Below are 22,384 nucleotides of genomic sequence, written 5' to 3'. Positions count from 1 at the left end.
TAAATAAAACCTTTAAAAAAAAAATTCTAAACAGAGCATCCAGGCAACCCCTATATTCTTCTAACTCCATGACACATTTCTCTCCTCTTTTTATTTAAGACAGCACTACCATATGTTCAAACTTCAAAAAGATAGGAATTTTCTTAGGAGACTAGTTAGCTGTCTAAAAAATACATATTTATACATATATACATATATAATAATCATATCTCAATAGTATAACCTCTGCTACAAATAAATTCAATTCAAAGAAAAACACAGATTTTTCATATTTCAGTTTTAATAAAATTCATATTTCAAATTGGTGCAATTAAAGACAAATTCTGAATAAATGTATTTAAATATTATTAAAAAGGGTTACAAAAGTGGACTTCATACATGATTATTCAACAAGCATATTACTTAAATCATATACCAAAAATCATTTCTCACCGGCACTCTCAGACATAATTTACATAATTATATATTTAATCCATACCTATATGGAACATTAACCATGTAAGAAAATAATATATATCTAAGGTGCCTGGGTGGCTCAGTCAGTTAAGCGTCTGCCTTCGGCTCAGGTCATGATCCCAGGGTCCTGGGATCGAGTCCTGCATCAGCTTCCCGCTCAGCAGGGAGGCTGCTTCTCCCTCTCCCTCTGCCTGCCGCTCTGCCTACTTGTGCTCTATCTCTCTGTCAAATAACTAAAATCTTAAAAAAAAGAAAAAGAAAATAATATATATCTAGCAAAAATAAAAGAATATCATACTTTTTAATATTCTATATACGTTGTGTGATTTAAACTTTGTTTTTTAAAAATTTCAAATTACTCTGTACACAAAGATAAACCAAGAAAGACTGCTCTGTAAGAAAAGACACAAATAATCAGTTATTTCTGAGAAGTCTCTTATTTTACTCATCTTAATACACCATAAAGTTAGATACTTCATCTCTTTGCACAGTTAATATGATTCCAGGCACTTTTTTCTTCAAATCAGATTTACATTCTTAAGAAATGTCTGTCAGGGGGAAGAAGAAAAATGTCATTTATATTCTGGTTTTTAATGTACTTAAAATATGCATAGTTTTAATATAGTAATATTTTATTTTATTTTGCTGAAAGAATCTGTGGGCTCAATTTATAATCTAATCCTGAGAATACAAGTTAATGGGTGTGTGGAGGGATAGAAGCGTCAATCAGTACTTTTAGATACTTTAAATGATGACTTCCCCTTTAAAGTTTTTGATATCTAAATAAGCCAAAAATGAACTTGGCATCACCTAAGTAACTTATAAATATTCTTAAAATTTATTAATCTGTAATACTGTGTTTCTAATACCTTGCTAAATAAATAATTAGAAACAGATACTCCTATAGAGAAAATCACTAAATCTCTTACTCTGCAATTTCTAAGGGGAATATTTATCAGCTCTGTCTTCTATGAATCTAATCCCAGGAGAATGTAACTTTACATGCAATATTTGGAACCTCCTGTCTCCTGTAGTGCTCCTGTACAGCACTTGTTTTTGAGAACTTTTGCAGTTATTATGTTGTTTTTGGACTTTATGTAAATTTACTCATTCACATAAAATACATTAAAACAAAGAAAGATAAATGTGTCTTGATTTAGATCGCTTCAGTAGCCTAATGAATTTTCTTTATTCATGTTTTATATTATTCAAAAGGTTTGAGATAGACTGAGAGTTATTAATTCAAATATTTTGCCACTGAACATTAAAATGATCTTCTCTTAATCTAAAAAAAAAAAAAAGAGAGGGGCACCTGGGTGGCTCAGACGGTTGTGCGTCTGCCTTTGATTCTCAGGTCATGATCCCAGAGTCCCGGGATCGAGTTCCACATCAGGCTCCCTGCTCCGTGGGGAGCCTGCTTCTCCCTCTGCCTCTGCCTCTCTCTCTCTCTCTCTCTTTCATGAATAAATAAATAAAATCTTATAAATAAATAAATAAATAAATAAATAAATAAATAAATAAATAAATAAGAGAGAGAGAATTTGGGGGGACCCTGGGTGGTACAGTTGGTTAAGCATCCAACTCTCAGTTTCGGCGCAGGTCATGATCTAAGGTTTGTGAGATCCAGCCCCAAATTGGGCTCCATACTCAGTGCAGAATCTGTTTCAGACTCTCTCCCTCTCCCTCTGCCCCTTCCTGCTGCACTCTCTCTCTAAAATAAATAAATCTTTAAAAAAGAGGGAAAGAGAGAATTTTTAAAATTTTGCAACTGTAAATATGCAGAATTAAAAGTACCAATTATTATTGTTATTTTATAATTGCTTTTTAAGTAAGAATACAGGGACCCCTGGGTGGCTCAGTCGTTAAGCGGCTGCCTTCGGCTCAGGTCATGGTCCCAGGGTCCTGGGATCGAGCCCCGCATCGGGCTCCCTGCTCCGCGGGGAGGCTGCTTCTCCCTCTCCCACCGCCCCCGCTTGTATTCCCTCTCTCGCTGTCTCTCTCTCTGTCAAATAATAAATAAATAAAATCATAAATAAATAAATAAATAAATAAATAAATAAATAAGAATATAAATAGCAACAACAAGAAGTCAGGGTTGTCTTAGTAATTGGCACAATGAACCTGTGAGATGAGTTAAGTAAATTCCCATGCAGTTACTTGGAGTAGGTTGTTACATAGGCCAAATGGAGATACTCGTAGATACTTTTATACTACACAAATTCCCTGACTTCCATTTCTACTCCCACAAGCTGTGAAAAACTGTTTCTTTAAAGGGACTTGTCCGTGGTGCTGAAACACTGACCCAAAAAAACGTGTTGGCTTTGCTCTGCCCTGGGAAAGAACTACTGAGTAGAAAAATCCCCGGGGGCAGGGGTAGAATATCTTTCAGTCTCTTGTATAGAGTCTACTTTTGCAAATAAATTTTATATTTTTCATTAGATTTATTTAGGTTATCCAAATACTTTATTGCCCTAGGGCTCCTAGGGTAATTTAGCCAGAATGAAAATTCTGACTTATGATTTCACTCTGGCAAAGTATATGTGAGAGCTGGTGATGATTACATACTCATCATATTTTTGATCCCTTGCTTTTTCCTTTACTCTTCCAATACTTTCTCTCTTTTAGTTCATGTATCCTGCATAAACAAAAATTTTAGAACCCAGTGCTACTTTTATTATATCTTTTGACCAGTTAAAAAAAGGTAGAGCTTTAGTTTTGTTCATCTAATGTCTATCTGCATAAGGTTTCTGCACAATAATTATATAACCCCAAAAGTTGAAATATTTTTAAAAATCACTCAGGACTGGTAAGGCTGCCAAAAAGCTGTTTATTTTACTTAATTTAATCACTGTTGAGGGCATTTTTAATTAATTCAATAAAGCAATCTATGCATTTAGACCAAGCTTTAACACTAAGTGAAAAATCCACAGATTAAGTTCATTAGGTGTTGCTAAAATCAGCTACCTGGCTTTTTAAATAGTTCAAAATTTCTTAAGAAAGTTAACTTATTAAATAGAATAAGAAAAATAAATAAATACATACTCATAAGGCAAGTCTTCTAGGTCTGTGAGCACAGGGGACTCACTGCTAATCTTGTTAGCAATCTAGCACATCTCTTGTAATCTAGAAAAAATATTTAAGGTCAAATTATGTATATAGTTACCACAAATGTGGGGAAAACCATATTATTATTGTCACTAATTAATAACGAGAGCTAAGATTTAATAAGCACCCAACATAACAAATGCTTAACCTGGGTTTTCTCATTAATTCTCGTAACACAATTAAGTAGATGTTACTGTTCCCTCACTTTAGAGACAGAGATGAAAAACCAACATCCAAATGTCAAGAATCTCGTAACTAGTGAGTAGCTTGAGTTCAAAGAGTAAGCTTTCTCCACTATGCTGTGCTACCACTTAGTAAGTTTGCTTTGACTCCAGTGTGATTAATTTCCCTTAGTCATTGAACACAAGCAGTTTTTGAAAAAATTAAAACAATTCTGATTCCACATCCTGAGTAAAATTAAACATGCTTCAAGATGACCAATCTAGACATCGCCCACAGCAACTTCTTTCAAGACACATCTCCAAAAGCCAGTGAAACAAAAGCAAAAATGAACTTTTGGGACTTCATCAAGATAAAAAGCTTCTGCACAGCAGAGGAAACAGTCAACAAAACAAAGAGGCAACCCACAGAATGGCAGAAGAAATTTGCAAATGACACTACAGATAAAGGGCTGGTATCCAAGATCTATAAAGAACTTCTCAAACTCAACACCCAAAAAAACAAATAATCAAGTCAAAAAGTGGGCAGAAGATATGAAAAGACACTTCTCTGAAGAAGACATACAAATGGATAACAGACACATGAAAAAATGTTCATCATCATTAGCTATCAGGGAAATCCAATTCAAAACCACATTGAGATACCACCTTACACCAGTTAGAATGGCAAAAATGGACAGGGAAAGAAACAACAAATGTCGGAGAGGTTGTGGAGAAAGGGGAACCCTCTTACACTGTTGGTGGGAATGCAAGTTGGTACAGCCACTTTGGAAAACAGTGTGGTTTCCTCAAAAATTTAAAAATAGAGCTCCCCTATGACCCAGCAATTGCACTCCTGGGTATTTAGCCCAAAGACACAGATGTAGTGAAAAGAAGGGCCATATGCACCCCAATGTTCATAGCAGCAATGTCCACAATAGCCAAACTGTGGAAAGAGCCGAGATGCCCTTCAACAGATGAATGGATAAAGAAGATGTGGTCCATATATACAATGGTATATTACTCAGCCATCAGAAAGGATGAATACCCAACTTTTACATCAACATGGATGAGACTGGAGGAGATTATGCTAAGTGAAATAAGTCAAGCAGAGAAAGTCAATTATCATATGGTTTCACTTATTTGTGGAACATAAGGAACAGCATGGAGGACATTAGGAGAAGGAAGGGAAAAATGAGGGGGGGGGAATTGGAGGGAGAGACTATGGACTCTGAGAAACAAACAGGGTTTTAGAGGGGAGGGAGGAGGCGGGATTGGTTAGCCTGGTGATGGGTATTAAGGAGGGCACGTACTGCATGGAGCACTGGGTGTTTCACAAAAACAATGGATCGTGGATCACCACATCAAAAACCAATGATGTATTGTATGGTGACTAACATAACATAATAAAATTTAAAAAAAAAAGATGACCAATTAGTTAAAAAGAAACAAAATACTTAAAATCCATTTACCTTAAAAGGGAAGTTTAGGTTTAGAAAGGAATTTAAAAACAGCCAACTGAGTTACCACACATGATCCCAATTTGGGCAGTTTTGATGATAGCGTTTAAATATTACATTTGAAATTATTAACTTTGGTAACTTAAGTGTCCAAAAGAATTCATTAGAGCCACCTTTAAAACACTATGCTACCATTATTCAGAACAATCGATCACTCATTGTATAAATGATATGAAACTATTTACTTTAAAATAACTTAAGAGGAAATTTTGACTTATTCTTCATGGTCATCTTATTTTTTTTTTCATTTATATGACAGAGCCCTTTATGCCAAGGAATTTGAAAAATGATAAAAGGTTTAAATCCTGACAAACATTTCAGTCCTTAAGGAAATCTGGCTATTTTCAGATTTGGATATAGTCCCAATTACAATGCAGTTCCATTCCTTGCACTCTGAAAGCAGACACAAGTCTTCAGTTAAGTACTGTCAGTGTTATAAATAGAATCTCATACAATGTTTAGTCTATTCCCAGCCGCCGACAGTTGAAGTTTAAAATTACATGCATTTATTGTTGGGTAAAGATTTTTTTTTAATGAGGAAAAAAAACCCAAACTATCCAAACTACTTACAAGCTGGTGTTGAGCAATCCCTGGTGTTGTGATAGAGTCGATGGAAATGTTTGCTACATTCAGCTGAAAATGTGACTGGCCCTATTAGACAGGAAAAGAACGTTTATGATAAATATTGGCATATTTTCCAAACAAATTTGCTAGCACTTTATGGATGGAACTAATACAACTGTAACTTAACGTCCTTCCATGCCCTTAAAAGAACTTATCTGACTCCTTACCCTAGCTCTGTAGGACTTGGTAAGTTGTAATCTGTGAAAAATCATCTGAATTCATTACCAATTTTCACCATTTCACATAATGGAAACTTCAGTTTCTGAAGAACTCTTTAGAATAATTATGAGGGGGAAAGCTCTAGACAGAAAAAAAAAATTGTACAAACAAAACCAAGTAGGTGTGAAGAATAAAAAATAAATATCTTTGGTTCCCACTTTCTGTTCTTCAGTTTTAGGATTCTTCACAATATGACTCCAACCTGCATTTCCAGGCATACTTTTGTCCAGTGGCCACATACACCCTTACCTAAACATACCCCACAGTATGCCCCCAAACTACCATGTTCTCGAAGAATTCCTTCTGACCAGAATGCTTCTCTTATCCAGGAAAATACTATTCATCCCTTAGAGCCCAACTTAAATATCATGTCTACTACAAGCCTTTCCTGGTAGTTTTTGGCAAAATTATTCACTTTCTGTGCATCCCTAAAACTGTATTTACACTTCTATTATTTACCAAGATCTGGTTTATATTACTATTAATACAAGTTAATGGCATTTGTCCACTTTCCTAACTGGACTGTTGAGCTTCTTACGGACACTTACCTTCATATCCCTAATGCCTAACACAGTAATTTGCATACAATCTTTTTATTTAATTGAATCACTGATAAATTTTGTGCTTACCTGTGAAATGCTTTATGAATTTGTCTTTTAAATTCAAATCTCTTGGGAATATTTCTGAAAAGAAAAAAAACTTTAGAATTTCTTGGATGCATTTCCACCATTAAAAAGAATTTCTTGGATACATTTCCACCATTAAAAATATCCTTATAAATAGTCTATAATGACAACCACCTAACACATGAACTCATGGCAGTTCATGCAGCTGATTCCCAATCTGTATCTCTGGCCCTGAGCATTCCCTGGGGCTCCAGGCCTCCCCCAGACCTACCTGCTTGCTCTACCATTCTAATCGGGAAACTTATAGACCTCTCAAAAGTGAATAGCCAGAACTGAACATCTGATTTCCCCAATACGCCAGACCTGTCTTCCCCCCATGTTCCCTGGTCTCATACACGGCATCACTCTTTACCCTTTGCTCAAGCCAGATGTCAAGAAGGTATGCTTGACTTTCCTCTTTCCCTCTCTACTATGTAAACTTCATTATTTAATTTTATATATTCCAACTCCAGAAATTACCCAAGACTCATATATTTAAATAAGTGAAAATAAAAAATTGAACTACATCTCACACTTCACTTTGTACTCACTATAAGTACACCATCAATGAGGGGTAAGAGCGCTTCCTTGCATAGGGAGCTCCCTGCTCCTAGCAGCCCAGTTGTGAGTCCAGAGCAGCACTATAGGGCTATAGAAGTGCAGCTAGATTGGAGCTCCCCTTCCACGGACAACAAACATCTGCACTTATGAACCATCCAAACTAATCCAGAAAAACAAAGCAACAGTGAAGATATAAGTATTTCTTTATATAAATATTTTGGTGTTCTCGTTAATTACATTCCAGCCTGAACATGGGTCTTTCCCCCATACCTCTCTGAAACCAAGCATGGCAAATTGGCTCCTGGGATGTCAATACTCCACAGTTTATCTGGCAAGGTAGCTCCTCTGGCCCTTTCTGAAAGCTGAGTCAGTTGAGTGCAGTTGGAGTTCTATGGTTAAAGCGTATTCGAAGTCTATAAATAATTCTAGTTCCAAAAGCATTTTCAGCTATGATTTTTTTAACATTTTAAATTTAAGTTCAATTAATTAACATATAATGTATTTTTGGTTTCATAGTAGATTTCAGTGATTCATCAGTCTTATATAATACCCAGTGCTCATTCTATCACTGCCCTTCTTAATGTCCATCACCCAGTTACCCCATCCGTCCACCCCTCTCCCCTCCAGTAACCCTCAGTTGATTTCTTATGATTAAGAGTCTTTTATGGTTTGTCTCCCTCTCTGGTTTCATCTTGTTTTATATTTTCCTCTCTTCCCCTATGACCCTCTGTTTTGTTTCTTAAATTCCACATATCAGTGAGATCATATGATAATTGTATTTCTCTGATGATTTTAATCTGTAGACCTGGGCACAATGATGACACTCAGGATGATACTCCTCTTCTACACTCCCATAGCACATTTTCTAACTTCTATAAAGGCAATTGTCACATTATGATTAGCATGGTAGTGAACTGTGCACGAGTCTGTCTCCACCACAATATTGTGACTTCTTGAGGAAAGGGACAATGTCTTGTTCATCACCTGTAGGGTGTACAACAGTGCTTTACAGATGGGTCATCTGACAAATGTTTAAGGAATTAAAAGCTGAGAGGATGATCCTTTCAAATGAAAACAATCAATGCCTTGCTTGAGCTCAGTATAGGCCACTAGGAAAACCATACTTTTAATACACTTGAATTTTCATTTCCAAGTACAAACACAATGTAAGAACATAAAGCAGATTGACTTAAATGAAACAGAAAAGTGATATTTAAGTTGACACCTGAAGTGATAAGCAAGAGATATCTAGGTAAGAAGAGATGGGAACAGCACCCTAGACCAAAAGAAAGAAAGAAAGAAAGAAAGAAGAAAGAAAGAAAGAAAGAAAGAAAGAAAGAAAGAAAGAAAGAAAGAAAGAAAGAAAGAAAGAAAGAGAGAGAGAAAAAGAGAAAGAAAGAAAGAAAGAAGAAAGAAAGAAAGAAAGAGAGAGAGAGAGAGAAAGAGAAAGAAAGAAAGAAAGAAGAAAGAAAAAAGAAAGAAAGAAAGAAAATCTCTGAAGAGGAAAAGGTCACACTGTGTTCAAGTATTTGAGAACTGTCCAGGATGGCTAAAAGAGAAAGAAGGTGAGGGAAAGAAAAGTCAGCTAAAGCAGCAGACAAAGGCACCTGGGTGGCTCAATTGTTTAAGTGTCTGCCTTGGGCTCAGGTCATGATCCCAGGGTCCTGGGGTTGAGTCCTGCTTTGGGCTCCCTGCTCAGCAGGGAGTCTGCTTCTCCTTCTCCTTCTACCCCTCCTCCCCTGCTCATGCTTGTGCTCTCACTTTCTCTCTTAAATAAATAAATAAATAAATAAATAAATAAATAAATAAATAAATAAGCAGGCAAGCAGCAGACATAGATGACATTATAGTCCTTTATAAACTTTGTCCTTAATTCTATGAGTGGTGGGAAGTCAAAGAATTAGGCAAGGGATGACACAGTCAAGATTCACTTTTAAAAAATCATAAGGCCCAGTATGGAGAAACAAGCATAGATGGAGAAAGATAAGTCAAAAGGTTTAAAGATAGGCTATTGTATTTCTAATGAATAGCACTAGCTTCAGAAGTCAAATTCTGCTCTATGGCTGTGTTTGCAAAGAAAGTTTTACTGGGACACAGCCATGCTCATTTGTTCACGAGTGGTCTATGCCTGCTTTCGTGTTATAATGCAAAGTTGAGTGGTTGCTGCAGAGATTAGAGAGCCCACAAAACCCAAAATATTTGCTATCTGGCCCTTTCTAGAAAGAGTTTGCCAATGCCTGGTTGGTAGCACACTCGATTTTGTATTACAACTGTAACGGTGATTGCGAAAGGCTCCAAGAGGTAGGATTCTGGGGCTGGGAGAGAAGAGGTAGTAGTTTTCAATGCATACTCATTATTAATTTTAATTTTGAACATAAATCTTTATTACTTTTTCAATAAAAAAATAGTTGATTGAAACTGAATTTGCATTTAGTGTTAGATGCCCCTGTGATAGTTTTTGATCAACAAAATATTACTTGAGAAATCGAATATAAGAGAATTACCCCCACCCAAGATTAGCTGATTGATCTTTGGTGGAAAATGGTCTTAAAAAGCAATCTTCATTATAGAAATATAAGTCACATATGTAATTTCAAGGTTTTTAGTAACCACATTTTTTTTAAAGATTTTATTTATTCATTTGAGAGAGAATGAGATAGAGAGAGCATGAGAGGGGGAGGGTCAGAGGGAGAAGCAGACTCCCTGCCGAGCAGGGAGCCCGATGCGGGACTCGATCCAGGGACTCCAGGATCATGACCTGAGCCGAAGGCAGTCGCCCAACCAACTGAGCCACCCAGGTGCCCCAGTAACCACATTTTAAAAAGTAAAAAGGAATAGGTAAAATGTATTTAATAATTCATTTTGCTTAACCGAATATATTCTAAATGTTATCATTTCAACACATATTCCATACTTTAAAACTATTAAGACATTTTACATTTTTTTATACTAAGTTTTCAAAATCCAAAGTGTATTTAACAATTATAGCACATCTCAACTTGGACTAGCCACACTGTGAGTGCTCAATAGCGACATGCATTGGGTGGCTACCATGTTGGACAGCACAAGCCTCAAAAGCATGCTTCATTCTTTTGGTATCTAACTACAAGGTATAAAAGATTACATATACAGATGGATTAAAAACAAAAGGATCTCCCCATAATGCGTGACAAGTATCCCAAAACTACTATCTCATTCATCTAATTTGTGAAAAGTTCTAGTTTTTATTTAACCAAAACAGTTGCCAACTGCCATCATCATCAGTTTTAAGTTTACAATAATATTTTTATGAAGAAATAGATAAGCATATACATATATGTATATAAATGCTGACAGGCTTATCTCTTGTTCCTACTTTTCTTGTTCAAAATGAGCAGAGATCATGCTCACCTCTGCAGCACATATATTAAAATTGGAACAATACAGAGAAGATTAGCATGGCCCTTGCGCAAGGATGACATGCAAATTCATGAAGTGTTCCATATTTTTAGTCAGTCAGAGAAAGACAAGTACCATATGATTTCACTCATATGTGGAATTTAAGAAACATAACAAATAAGCAAAGAGGAAAAAAGAAAGAGAGAGAGGCAAACCAAGAAACAGACTCTTAACTATAGAGAACAAACTGATGGTTAACAGAGCGGAGGGGGTAGGGGACTGGATGAAGTAGGTGATGAATATTAAGGAGTGCACTTGCTGTGAAGAGCATGGGGTGATGTATGGAAGTGTTGAATCACTACATTGCACACTTGAAACTATTATTACACTGTATATTAACTAACTGTAATTTTTTTAGAAATATATTCTTTATTTAGCATATTGAGGACTACAAAAGGAGTAAGTATATATATATATTTTTTTGACAGTCTGACCACTTTTTTTTTTGCATCCTTTTTTAAATTTGAATTCAATTAATTAATATATAATGTATTATTAGTTTCAGAGGTAGAGTTCAATGATTCAACAGTCTTATATAATACCCAGTGCTCATTATATCACGTGCCCTCCTTAATGCCCATCACCCAATTACCCCATCTCCTCACCCCACCCCCTCCAGTAACCCTGTATGTTTCCTATGATTAAGAGTCTCTCTCTTTTTTTTAAGATTTTATTTATTTATTTGAGAGAGAGAAGGAGAAAGAGAGAGAACATGGGAGGGGGGAGGGTCAGAAAGAGAAGCAGGCCCCCCACCGAACAAGGGACTCGATCCCAGGACTCCAGGATTATGACCTGAGCCAAAGGCAGTTGCCCAACCAACTAACCACCCAGGTGTCCCTGATTTAAGAGTCTCTTACGGTTTGTCTCCCTCTCCAATTTCGTCTTTATTTTTCCCTCCCTTCTCCTACGGTCCTGTTTTTTCCTTAAATTCCACATATGAATGAGATCACATGATAATTGTCTTTCTCTGATTGACTTATTTCACTTAGCATAATACCCTCTAGTTCCACAATGAGATACCACTTCGCACAGGTCAGAATGGCTAAAATGAACAAGTCAGGAAACAACAGATGTTGGCAAGGATGCAGAGAAAGAGGAACCCTCCTACACGGTTGGTGGGAATGCGAGCTTGTGCAGCTACTCTGGAAAACAGTATGGAGATTCCTCAAAAAGTTAAAAATAGAGCTACCCTATGAACTAACTGGAATTTAAATTAAAAATTTTTTTAAATAAGCAGGGATTATGTGGAATAATAAAAAAAGTCATAAGACAGAACAACTAGAAAACAAAATAATAGAAAATGTTTAGTGTTCACTTCTACCTGCATATAACAATATCTTACCATAAAGATAGTTGCTCCGGCTTGATTGATTCTTTACAAAGCCATGTTAATTGATCTTTGCACCTTATTAGGTACTGAGGGGCATTCCTTCATTTTATGTTTTAAGCTAGCATTTTTCAGGTACCTAAATTGAAATGTTTGCTATATAGTTTCTTGAGTTATCACTTCCTTTAGTTAGAGATGACACAACTATTCTCTTTCTCAATATATAAAAACAGTTCCATTTTCAAAAATAAAAACTAGCCTTATTATATCAATGTTGAGAAAATTGCTGGTGGGAAATATCAGTATTTGAAAAACATTGAAATGTATTAAATATTTGAGGAAAAAAGCTGATGACAAACATATTCAAGCAAGCAATATCTTTAAAAAATACTTTTAGGATTTTTAAATACACTGTCATGGGGCGCCTGGGTGGCTCAGTCAGTTAAGCATCTGCCTTCAGCTCAGGTCATGATCTCAGGGTCCCAGGATTGAGTACCGCATCAGGCTCCCTGCTCAGCTGGGAGTCTGCCTCTCCCTCTCCCTCCCCCTGCTCCTTCTCTCTCTCTCACTCACTCTTACTCAAATAAATAAAATCTTTTTTAAAAAATACACTGTCATAAAGTACTTTTTTCTGTCCTTGTATAATTACATGGCATCTGTACTAGTATATATTTGTAAATGTGTAAAATATATGTTTTTACATCATTCCTCTTTTATTAGAGTTTAAGATTTTTAAATAAAGAGATTAACTCTTTGCATGTAACCTTTGGGGGGCCTAATGCTATTTCAGCTGCAAATTATACTCAGGATAATGAAGTAAACTAGTTGCCTTTTTTTTTTTTCCCAAATTTTTGCTACTCAAAGTATGTTCCCTAGACAAGCAGCATCAGCTCCCAAGAAGGCACCCTTACAGTTCCTAGTGTCTGCTGACTGAATAACTCAGTTCTGTGGATCTTGGCGAAGCTTGTAAGGAATACAGAATTCCAGGCCCAGAGCTATAAAATCACTTTAACAAGAACTCACAGGAGTTCAAGTTTGAAAGCAGTCATATAAATCTTCCAAGCAAGATACAGAACTTTTGCGTACTCTGTACTGAAGTACTTCATAATCAATAAGCAGTTTGTGATTATTAGAAGACAAGATACAGAATTCTTTTCAGTAAAAAAAAAAAAATAATGTCATCATGGAGGTTGGCGGTGTTGGTGGTGGTGTTGCTTTGCATTTTTATCACTTCTTTATTTTCTAGCACTACCAGATGTTATGGGCTCATCTTGAATCATTCCTTGTCCCAATCTTAGTCTCGGCCATTTCCTTTATTAGAGCCCATTTCCTTTATTAAAGAATGGTATTAGAAACCACAATCTGGATACTAGGTGAGCTTGTTGCTACTGGGGTCCAGTAGCTTCGAGGCTCTCTTAGCTGACAGAGCAAGGACATATATGTGTGATATGTATGGATGACCTGATTTTTAATACACCTCGTGTTTAAATTATTTCTAAACTTGTGCTATGGTGCTTGATAGAATATATTTTTAGAATGTACAGTAACTGTAATATTTCACCAATGATTCTACAAATGACACAAACAAATCATTTAAAATTATCTGAGTTCAAAAATACAGTCATATTGAATCACACTCTGTACCCAACTGTGCACTATGCCCTCTCCTAACCCGGCAGTCACTTGCCTTCTCAAGCCACACACCTACAAAGATGCTTCAGTTTCTTCTTTTCTACACTGAGGTAAACAAACTAAATAATCTTAAAGCAGCTTTCCAAGTCCTAAGTTATAAAATATTATGACAAAATTCTAACATTATGTGGTATGTTCACCAAAGGACAAAATATCAAATAAGTCCAGAAAACTGTAAAAAGTACAAAAGTGTGTTGTAAGGTAGATTTCTTCCAGGTTTTAAACCACAAGCTAATTCATGTTTAATTTGAACTTTAGCCATTTTATTTAAGGACTAATCTCATGAAAATGATTTATTTCCTTTCTGGTTTTGATCTAGTTAATCCCCCTTTCAGATTTATAATGATCACTTCCATAGACACTTAAAAAGACAAACCAGATTTTTATAAAAATGTTTTTTAAAAGCATCTCAAAAATAAATAGATGTACAGCATTCCTCAGTGTGAAAACATTGTTATTAAGAATGACAACCAAGGGGCGCCTGGGTGGCTCAGTTGTTAAGCATCTGCCTTCAGCTCAGGTCATGATCTCAGGGTCCTGAGATCGAGTCCCGCATCGGGGCTTCCTGCTCGGCGGGAAGCCTGCTTCTCCCTCTTCCATTCCCTCTGCTTGTGTTCCTGCTCTTGCTATCTCTCTCTGTCAAATAAATAAAATCTTTAAAAAAAAAAAAAGAACGACAACCAAATGTCAGTAGATTAGTGCAAACGAAAAACACAGAATCCAGAACTACTATGTTCTTCTTGGGTTAGGCAGCTAGAAACTTGTCAACAAACTGAACCACTGGAAAATCCCACGGTGCTGTTAATCCAATAGTCAATTCATGAAACCTGAGAAGCACAGCCTCTTTACTGAGACCAGAAGTACTAAGTCAGATTTGAAGGCAGAGGCATGGTTGAGATAGGGAAAGGTCAAGTTTGAAATTCCTATAGTGTAGATATTCAGCAAATAGTGGATGTATGCATTTAAATGCCACAGAAGGGCCACACAGAAGCAATAATTGAAACTACAAAGGTACTCGGGATCACATAAGGGAATACTTTGAGTGCAAAAAAATTCATGATTGGGACTTGAACCCTGGGATGCACACTTAAAGGGGAGTTAAAAGACAGGTGGTCAGGGAGAGAAAGAAGAGTGATCAGAGAAAAAGAGCAAAGCAGGAATAATTGTGGACAGGGAGGAGTCAGTGGCAGCAAAGCTTCCGAGGGTCCCGTAAGATAAAGACTGACAGGTGCACAGTAGACAGGAACAGAGATCGGAGGGCCAGCCAGCACCCAGGCAAAGTTGGTGAAGGTGAAATCATGCCTTTCAAGTTTCTGTATTTCTGATGCTTTGACATCTGAGACCTTGCTGGCCCTGGTGAGATGGCCCCTCCCAGAGCTAACCAATTCCTAGAGACAAGAAAGCCTGCAACCCCACCTTTCATTTACATACCAACCAATTCAGAGCCCACACCCCCACAAACTCCCTCATCCAGCTCTCATACTCAAGGTCAATATTCTCCTGCCCTAATCACCCAGGGCCAGAACCAGACAACTGCAGACCACTACACCCCAGAGCCCACCGAATTTATTTAAACTAGTCAATCCTAAACCCACTCTCCTTGCCTTTCCAGAAGGAACCACTGATAAAGGCTTTTGCTCTTTTTCACTCACTCTGCTTCTGACCAAACCTGCTGCTTGCCCAGAGGCATGCTGGGCCTCCTGTTTCTAGGGAACTGTGAGTAAAACTTCTCCCTTCACAATGGTTACTTCCATGTCTTGTCATGCATGATCAAAACAAATTCTGGGTACATCTTAAAATATGAGTGGTAATAGACACAGGCATACCTTGGAGATGTTACAGCTTCAGTTTCAGACCACCATAATAAAGCAAGCCAAATGAAATTTTGGTTTCCCAGTGCATGTAAAAGTTATGTTTATACTATACTTCAGTCTATTAAGTGTGCAATAGCATTATGTCTAAAAAATGTACATATCTTAATTAAAAATACTTTATTGTTAAAATGTGCTAACCAACATCTGAGCTTTCAGCAAGTTTTCATCTTTTTGCTGGTGGAGTGTCTTGCCTCGAGGTTAATGGCTGCTGACTGATCAGGTGTTTACTGAAGGTTGAGGTGACTGTGGCAATTTCTTAAAATAAGATAACAGTGAAATTTGCTGCTTCAACAGATTCTTCCTTTCACAAACGCTTTCTCTCTAGCATGTGATGCTGTTTGATAGTATTTTAGCCACAGTAGAACTTCTTCCAAAACTGTATTCAATCTTCTCAAACCCTGCTGCTGCTTTATCAGCTAAGTTTACGTAGCATTCTAAATCCTTCCTTGTCATTTCAACAGTATTCACAACATCTTCACCAGGAGTAGATTCCGTCTCAAGAAACCACTTTCTGTGCTCATCCATAGGAATCAACTCCTCATCTGTAAGAGTTTTATCATGAGATTGCAGCAATTTAATCACATCTTCAGACCCACTTCTCTTGCTATTTCCACCATATCTGCAGTCACTTCCTCCACTGAAGTCTTGAACCTCTCAATATCATGCATGAGGGTTGGAACCAACTTCTTCCAAACTCTTATTCATGTTGGTATTTTATCCTCTTCCCATGAATCATGATTGTTTTTAATGGCATCTGGAAGGCCAATCCTTTCCAGAAGGTTTCAAATTTACTGTCTGGCAGCTGTAGCTTTATGAAATGTATTTCTTAAATAATAAGACTTGAAAGTCAAAATTATTCCTTGATCCATGGGCTGCAGGCATGCTGACATGACTCTCACTGTACATCTTCACCAGAGCTCAGGTACACTGCCAATGAGCAGTAACATTTTGAAAGGAATCTGTTTTCTGAGCAGTAAGAAGATCTCAATAATGGGCTTAAAATACTCTGTAAACATGTTGCAAACAGCTGTGCTGTCATCTGGGCTTTGTTGTTCCATTTCTACAGCGCAGTGTAATTCTTAAGGGCCCCAGGACTTTCACAGTGGTAAAGGAGCACTGGCTTCAATTTAAAGTCACCAGCTGCATTAGCCCCTAACAAGAGAGTCGACCTGTCCTTTGAAGCTTTATGCCAGGAATTGACTTTCCTCTAGCTACGGAAGTCCTAGATGGCATCTTCTTCCAATTGAAGGCTATTTCATCTACCCTAAAAATCTGTTTAGTATAGGCACCTTCATCAGGGATCTGAGCTAGATCTTCTGGAGAACTGGCTTAGCTTCTGTATCAGTACTTGCTGCCTCACCTCACACTTTGATGTTATGCAGATGGCTTCTTTCCTTAGATCTCATGAACCCACCTCTGCTAGCTTCCGACTTTTCTTCTGCAGCTTCTTCACCTCTCTCAGCCTCCACAGAATTGAAGAGAGTTAGGGCTCTGCTCTGGATTAGGCATTGGCCTGGGAGTGTTGTGCCTGGTGTGATTTTCTATCCAGATCATTAAAACTTTATCCATATGAGCAATAAGGCTGTTTTGCTTTCTTATCATTCGTGTGTTCACTGGAGTGGCACTTTTAATTTCCTTCAAGAACTTTTCCTTTGCATTATTTATTTATTATTTATTTATTTATTTATTTATTTATTTATTTATTTATTTATTTGATAGAGAGACAGTGCACAAGCAGGCAGAGCTACAGGGAGAGGAACAAACAGGCTCCCTGCTGAGCAGAGCGCCTGACGTGGGGCTGGATCCCAGGACCCTGGGATCATGACAGGAGCCAAAGGCAGATGCTTAACCGACTGAGCCACCCAGTGGCTCCCAGTGCCCCTTTCCTTTGCATTCACATCTTGGATAACTGCTTCAAGAGGCCTAGCTTTTGGCTTATCTCAGCTTCTGATGTGTCTTCCTCATTAAGCTTAATCATTTCTGACTTTCAATTTAAAGTGAGAGACCTGTGACTCTTCCTTTCACTTGACCACTTACAAGCCACTGTAGGGTTATTAACTGACCTAATTCCGATATTGTTGTGTCTTGGGGAAGACTAGCAGTCTGATAAGTGGCCACTCCCCACTGCTCTGCCCTCAAGTCACCTTTCCTTGTTTCTGTTGTCACTTACTCTGTCCTGGGCTTTCCCCTTGTGTCCCCCAGGTGCTGAGGTAAAGCTGGGCGCATGCAGTGGCCAAAACAATGTTACCCAGAGTGGACTCCTTCAAAACCAGTACTGTGAGATGCAAATAAATGTTAGATTTTAAAAGAAAGAGAAAGAGGGAGGAAGGGGAAAAAAAGAAAGGGAGGAAGAGAGAAAGTAAGAGAGAGAGGAAGAAAGAAAAACAAAGAAGGGGTAGGGAGAGAAAGTTTGGCTAATACTGGTTTACATAAAGCTCCTCATACCACAGGTCTTCAGAGTTCTTGTATAGTGCTTCTCTAACAAGAGACCTAATGGCCATGTCCCTGAGGCTGGCAGACCAAGGAAGCCTTTTTTTCACAGATTATCACTCAAACACGCGGGAAAATGTAGCTATGGTGCTGTGGGTACATGTGGGAATGAAGGAGTGGGCAGAGAGCTATGGAAAGAGAAGTGTGGTCAGGGTTGTGGAGGTCAGTCAGGAACTGTCTCTGTCTCAAAGAAACTTTCCAGAAGATTCTTATATACTACTTTTCTCCTCCCCACCCTCCTCAATTAAAAATCTCTGGTGGTGGGGCGCCTGGGTGGCTCAGTTGGTTAAGCGACTGCCTTCGGCTCAGGTCATGATCCTGGAGTCCCTGGATCGAGTCCCGCATCGGGCTCCCTGCTCGGCAGGGAGTCTGCTTCTCCCTCCAACCCTCCCCCCTTTCATGCTCTCTCTCTCTCAGTCTCTCTCTCTCAAATAAAAAAAAAAAATCTCTGGTGATTCCAAAAACTCAATGTACACAAGAATCTCCCAAGAGCTTTTTGATGCACAGGCACGGGCTATACTCAGAGATTTAGGATATCCAGGGTGAATACAATAATTACATTCAAAACTTGCCTCCCAGTTGCTTCCGAGATGTATGGCCTCATTCTAAGAACCACTGCCCTAGAAGGTATTAAGGGCAGCAGATGTCGTGTTGTCTAAACTTGGTCATAAATGCTAAGAAATGAGCTCATGACTCAGAAATGACACAGATTAAGTCATAAGATCTAATCAGGCTTTGAGGGCAAATAAAAGATCAATTCTTTTAAAGCTGATTTAAAATTTTTTCTTTTCAAAATTTCAGTTCCAAAGAAAAAAATTCCTCTTAAATGTCAACTGTGTCCAGTGACTTTGATAGGCTACAGGGCATTAAAAACTGAGTAATCCTCAGTTCCAACTGCAAGAGGCTTATATTCAGATAATATAATATTATATTATACAGATATAAACTATGTATATATTTTATATATATTATATATATATAAACTATTACAAGTTACAGTATGAGGAGTGTTATAACTGCTTACACAGATACCACAAAGTAACAGGGCCTGGGAGGATAGACAGAATTTGGAGAGATGAAAGAAGCACATTCCTGGAGGCTCCAAAGTAGCAGAGGCAAAGAACCGGCTGGCATTCCTTACAGGAACAGCCTGAATCTGTGTGGCTGGCACAGGGGTACCTGCTGTGGTGCCCGATGAGAACCACAGAAGGCAGATGGGACAAGTCACACGGGGATGGAACGTCCTGCGTCCAAGAGTAGTTAGGACTTTCTTAGAAAACCAAAAAACACCACTGCAAATCTGTGACTAGGGAAAAAAGATCTGTTAAATGAAACTGGTCTTAAATAATGTGTTAACAATGGTTCTGTAGTTTGGGACTTTCTCCTACTCTTTTTCATTCCAACGTGACATTTCTTTCTCTGAGATGTTGAAATCAAAACCAAATGGAGACCAGCCTTGAAAATTCTGAGCTGACCAAGCCAGTTTTGTCATACAAACAAAGCTTAATTTAGCTTATTTTGCAAGGCTGACTTGACCTGGGTCGTCTCTTGCTTATGCCTCTAAAAATCATAAGCAAAACTTAAAGTTTCCCAATGTGGATATTAGGTAACTACAGACCAATTCCCAAACATTTAATTTAATACTATAACCAATCACTGTGAAGAATAAGTGGTCACTGCTTTCTCACCACATAGGCTGCTTTACAATATACCCTGAGCCTCATTCCATGTTTCGGTTTGAGTGCGCCTGGTGTGCAAACTGTCTTTTTGGTGCTTGCCCAATAAAATTTTACTAATTACTGTTTTGGTCATTCATTTGTTTTACTTTGGCTATTTCTGAACTTTTGACAGAGATAAGAATTTGGGCTCACAATAATTTCAAGTCCACGTATATGAAGGATGTGGCACCATCACCGCTGTAGTCACCCACAGGGCCCCACCTCCCCTCCTGAGAGCCCTGGGCTTGCCAGTCACCCTGGAAAGCTCACCCCGGGCACCGGAAGCTCAACAGCCCACCTCAGCTTCTGAGGCCCTGGCCCACACCTTCCTCTGCTTCCTCTCCGGTTTACCTGTGCACCAGCCTTCCCTCCGTCCACACCCAGAGTGCATACTGACAGAGCGCGGGCTGCCTGCTTCAGTAGGTGGCCTCAGCCCTCTGCATGATGACTGGCATATAATAGGCACTCCAGTGAAAGTTTGTGGAGGAAATAACTATGTATTTATATCACAACCATTATGAAAGAAAAGTGATACTAAGTAATCCCTCTTTGCTTTCTTAAAAGTGAAGTATGAGGCAAAAGAGTTATGAGGTGAGAGCAAGGCGGAGCCTGCTGGGCCTCCTCAGGCAGCCCAGCGGGGCTGGTCCCCGCAGCAAGCTGATGGCCCCGAACAGGGTCACTTCTGCTCCACGCCTGGCCGTGGCTCTACCTCGCTCTGTAAGGCACGGGCTCTCAACAGAGACACGTGGTAGCAGCTTCTCTGTTCCTTGCTCACTACCTTCCTTCCTGCCCTGGGTGCCCTGCACTCTTGTCTGCCCCCTCTGACCTCACTGTGCCCTGGGATTTTCACATTTCCCAATCATACTGGACTTCGTTACCTTGGGGCGTCTCATGACCTCTATATTGGCTGGGGTTTTTTTCTCCGTTTTTCCCTAGTCCCCTCCTTCCGCATCTAAGTAGCCAGGGACCTGAGTGCCCAGAGCTGATTTGGGAGCCCCGCCTAGGGAAGGTCCGATTGAACAACAGCCACCTCAACCTGCCCAAAATCGCGGGTTCCTCAACCATTCCCTGAGGCCAGCTTGAAGGGGGAAACAAAGGGGCATTCCTGAGCCTGTTCAGGCTGCGTCTGTGTGTTCAGGCAGTGCTCACTGAATTCTCAAAAACCCAGGAAGACCCAGAATGAGGCGCTGACAGGTACAGAACCCGTGCACTATGCGTGGGCCGGCTGGGGCTGAACCCCACAGGTTTCGGCTGCTCCACCAGCCTACTGAAAAGACCTTCACCCGGGAAGGGACACATCACGCCCGTTCCTTTGCGAGATGGGGGTTTTTGCTACTTAAGTCTCAACAATGTTAAATCTAATAAACTCTTTACCTCTTTTCCTGAGAACCGGTTATCTGCAGAGATGGTCTGTCCTCTGCTCTGCTTAATTCCGCCTTCCTAAAACCCTCATCAGAGCAAAGGACTGGCTGGGAAGGGGATTGCTTACCAGTGCTCCGGGAGGCGTTGGGAGCCGGGCCGGCCCTGGCCGCGGGGAGGAAAAGCCACGACTTGGGTTCTTGGTCCGTGGCACGTGCTCCCCTGCCACCCCGGGGCCTCCCCTGGGCCCCGGGCAGGGACAAAGCCAGAGCGAGCACGAGGAGCGCGGGCAGCGGGGCGCCTGGCTTAATTGGCCTCATGTCTGCGCACGCAGAGGACCGCGCAGGAGGCTCCGAGGGGCGGGTCCCGAGGCAGGTGTGTGTGCCGGGACGGGGGGTCCGAGAGCCAGGAGAGGGGCTGTGGGGAGGTGTCCCCGCGGCGTCCGGCTGGAACAGTGCTGGGACTTAGCCGGCGTAGGCTGATACCTGCGTGCCTCGGTGTCTCTGGGCGGGGACGCGGAGCGGAGCGGCTGCTGGGGACCGCAGGGTTGTCCCAGGGCACAAAGGCGAGTCCGAGCGCACCGGACTCCCCGGCACGGCACACACGAGCCTCGGGATCAGCAGGTCCTCGGGGCTCCCTACGGAATGCCCCTCCGGGGCCGGGACCTGGGTCTTGGTTCAGTCTCTGAGGGTCAACAGAACCCGAAACTTCTAGGTCGGGACGGAAGAAAGCAGAGTCGAGACTCGGGCCATGGTGTGCGGAGACGGCGATTCCGGGGGCTGAAAGGTACAGAGCTCACCTTCTCCAGCCTGAATCCAGCTGCTCTTGGAGGTGCTGGCCGGCGCGACCAAGCCGGGAGCAGGAGGCCCAACCTGCGGGGAGGGCGGCTCCGCCCCGGCGCGATGGTGCCTTCTCCTCGCAGCAAGGGCGGAGCTGAGGACCCAGGAGGTCAAGGCTGGGCCCGCCGACCACCCACGCCCAGCTCTCCCGCCTTCCTGCTGGGGTTGCTCTGATTCCCCAGGTTGAGTCCTACTACAGATGAAGTCATCAAGGTTTACCCGTGCGCCCAAAACCGCAGAGGGCTAGATTTTCTTTTTTTCTTTTTTTCTTTTTTTTTGACATAAAGTACTCTCCAAATATTTTGTGGATGCTAACAATAGAAAAATGAGATTAAGTCC

At 40.0% G+C, this 22,384-nt stretch overlaps 1 protein-coding gene and 1 non-coding gene across 2 annotated transcripts; one reads left to right on the top strand and one right to left on the bottom strand.

The window, feature by feature from the left end:
- Positions 1-309: 309 nt before the first annotated feature.
- On the bottom strand, positions 310-22,108 carry ALKAL1 (ALK and LTK ligand 1). The gene is made up of 5 exons (XM_045895324.2): positions 21,337-22,108; positions 6,712-6,765; positions 5,810-5,890; positions 3,499-3,579; positions 310-1,004 (listed from the first exon to the last, which is right to left on the bottom strand). The coding sequence occupies exons 1-4, from the start codon at positions 21,524-21,526 to the stop codon at positions 3,515-3,517; spliced, it is 390 nt and encodes a 129-aa protein (XP_045751280.1). The 5' UTR covers positions 21,527-22,108; the 3' UTR covers positions 310-1,004; positions 3,499-3,514.
- On the top strand, positions 10,691-10,797 carry LOC123860602 (U6 spliceosomal RNA). The gene has a single exon (XR_006794732.2). It is a non-coding gene; the product is annotated as a U6 spliceosomal RNA (small nuclear RNA).
- Positions 22,109-22,384: the final 276 nt, after the last annotated feature.

The sequence above is a fragment of the Mirounga angustirostris genome, unplaced genomic scaffold (genome assembly GCF_029215605.1).
Source record: "Mirounga angustirostris isolate CCGP_5_RB_7025 unplaced genomic scaffold, mMirAng1.0.hap1 SCAF_4, whole genome shotgun sequence".
Lineage (NCBI taxonomy): Eukaryota > Metazoa > Chordata > Mammalia > Carnivora > Phocidae > Mirounga > Mirounga angustirostris.
The sequence above is the reverse complement of the archived record's forward strand: the minus strand, read 5'-3'. Positions and strand labels throughout refer to the sequence as shown.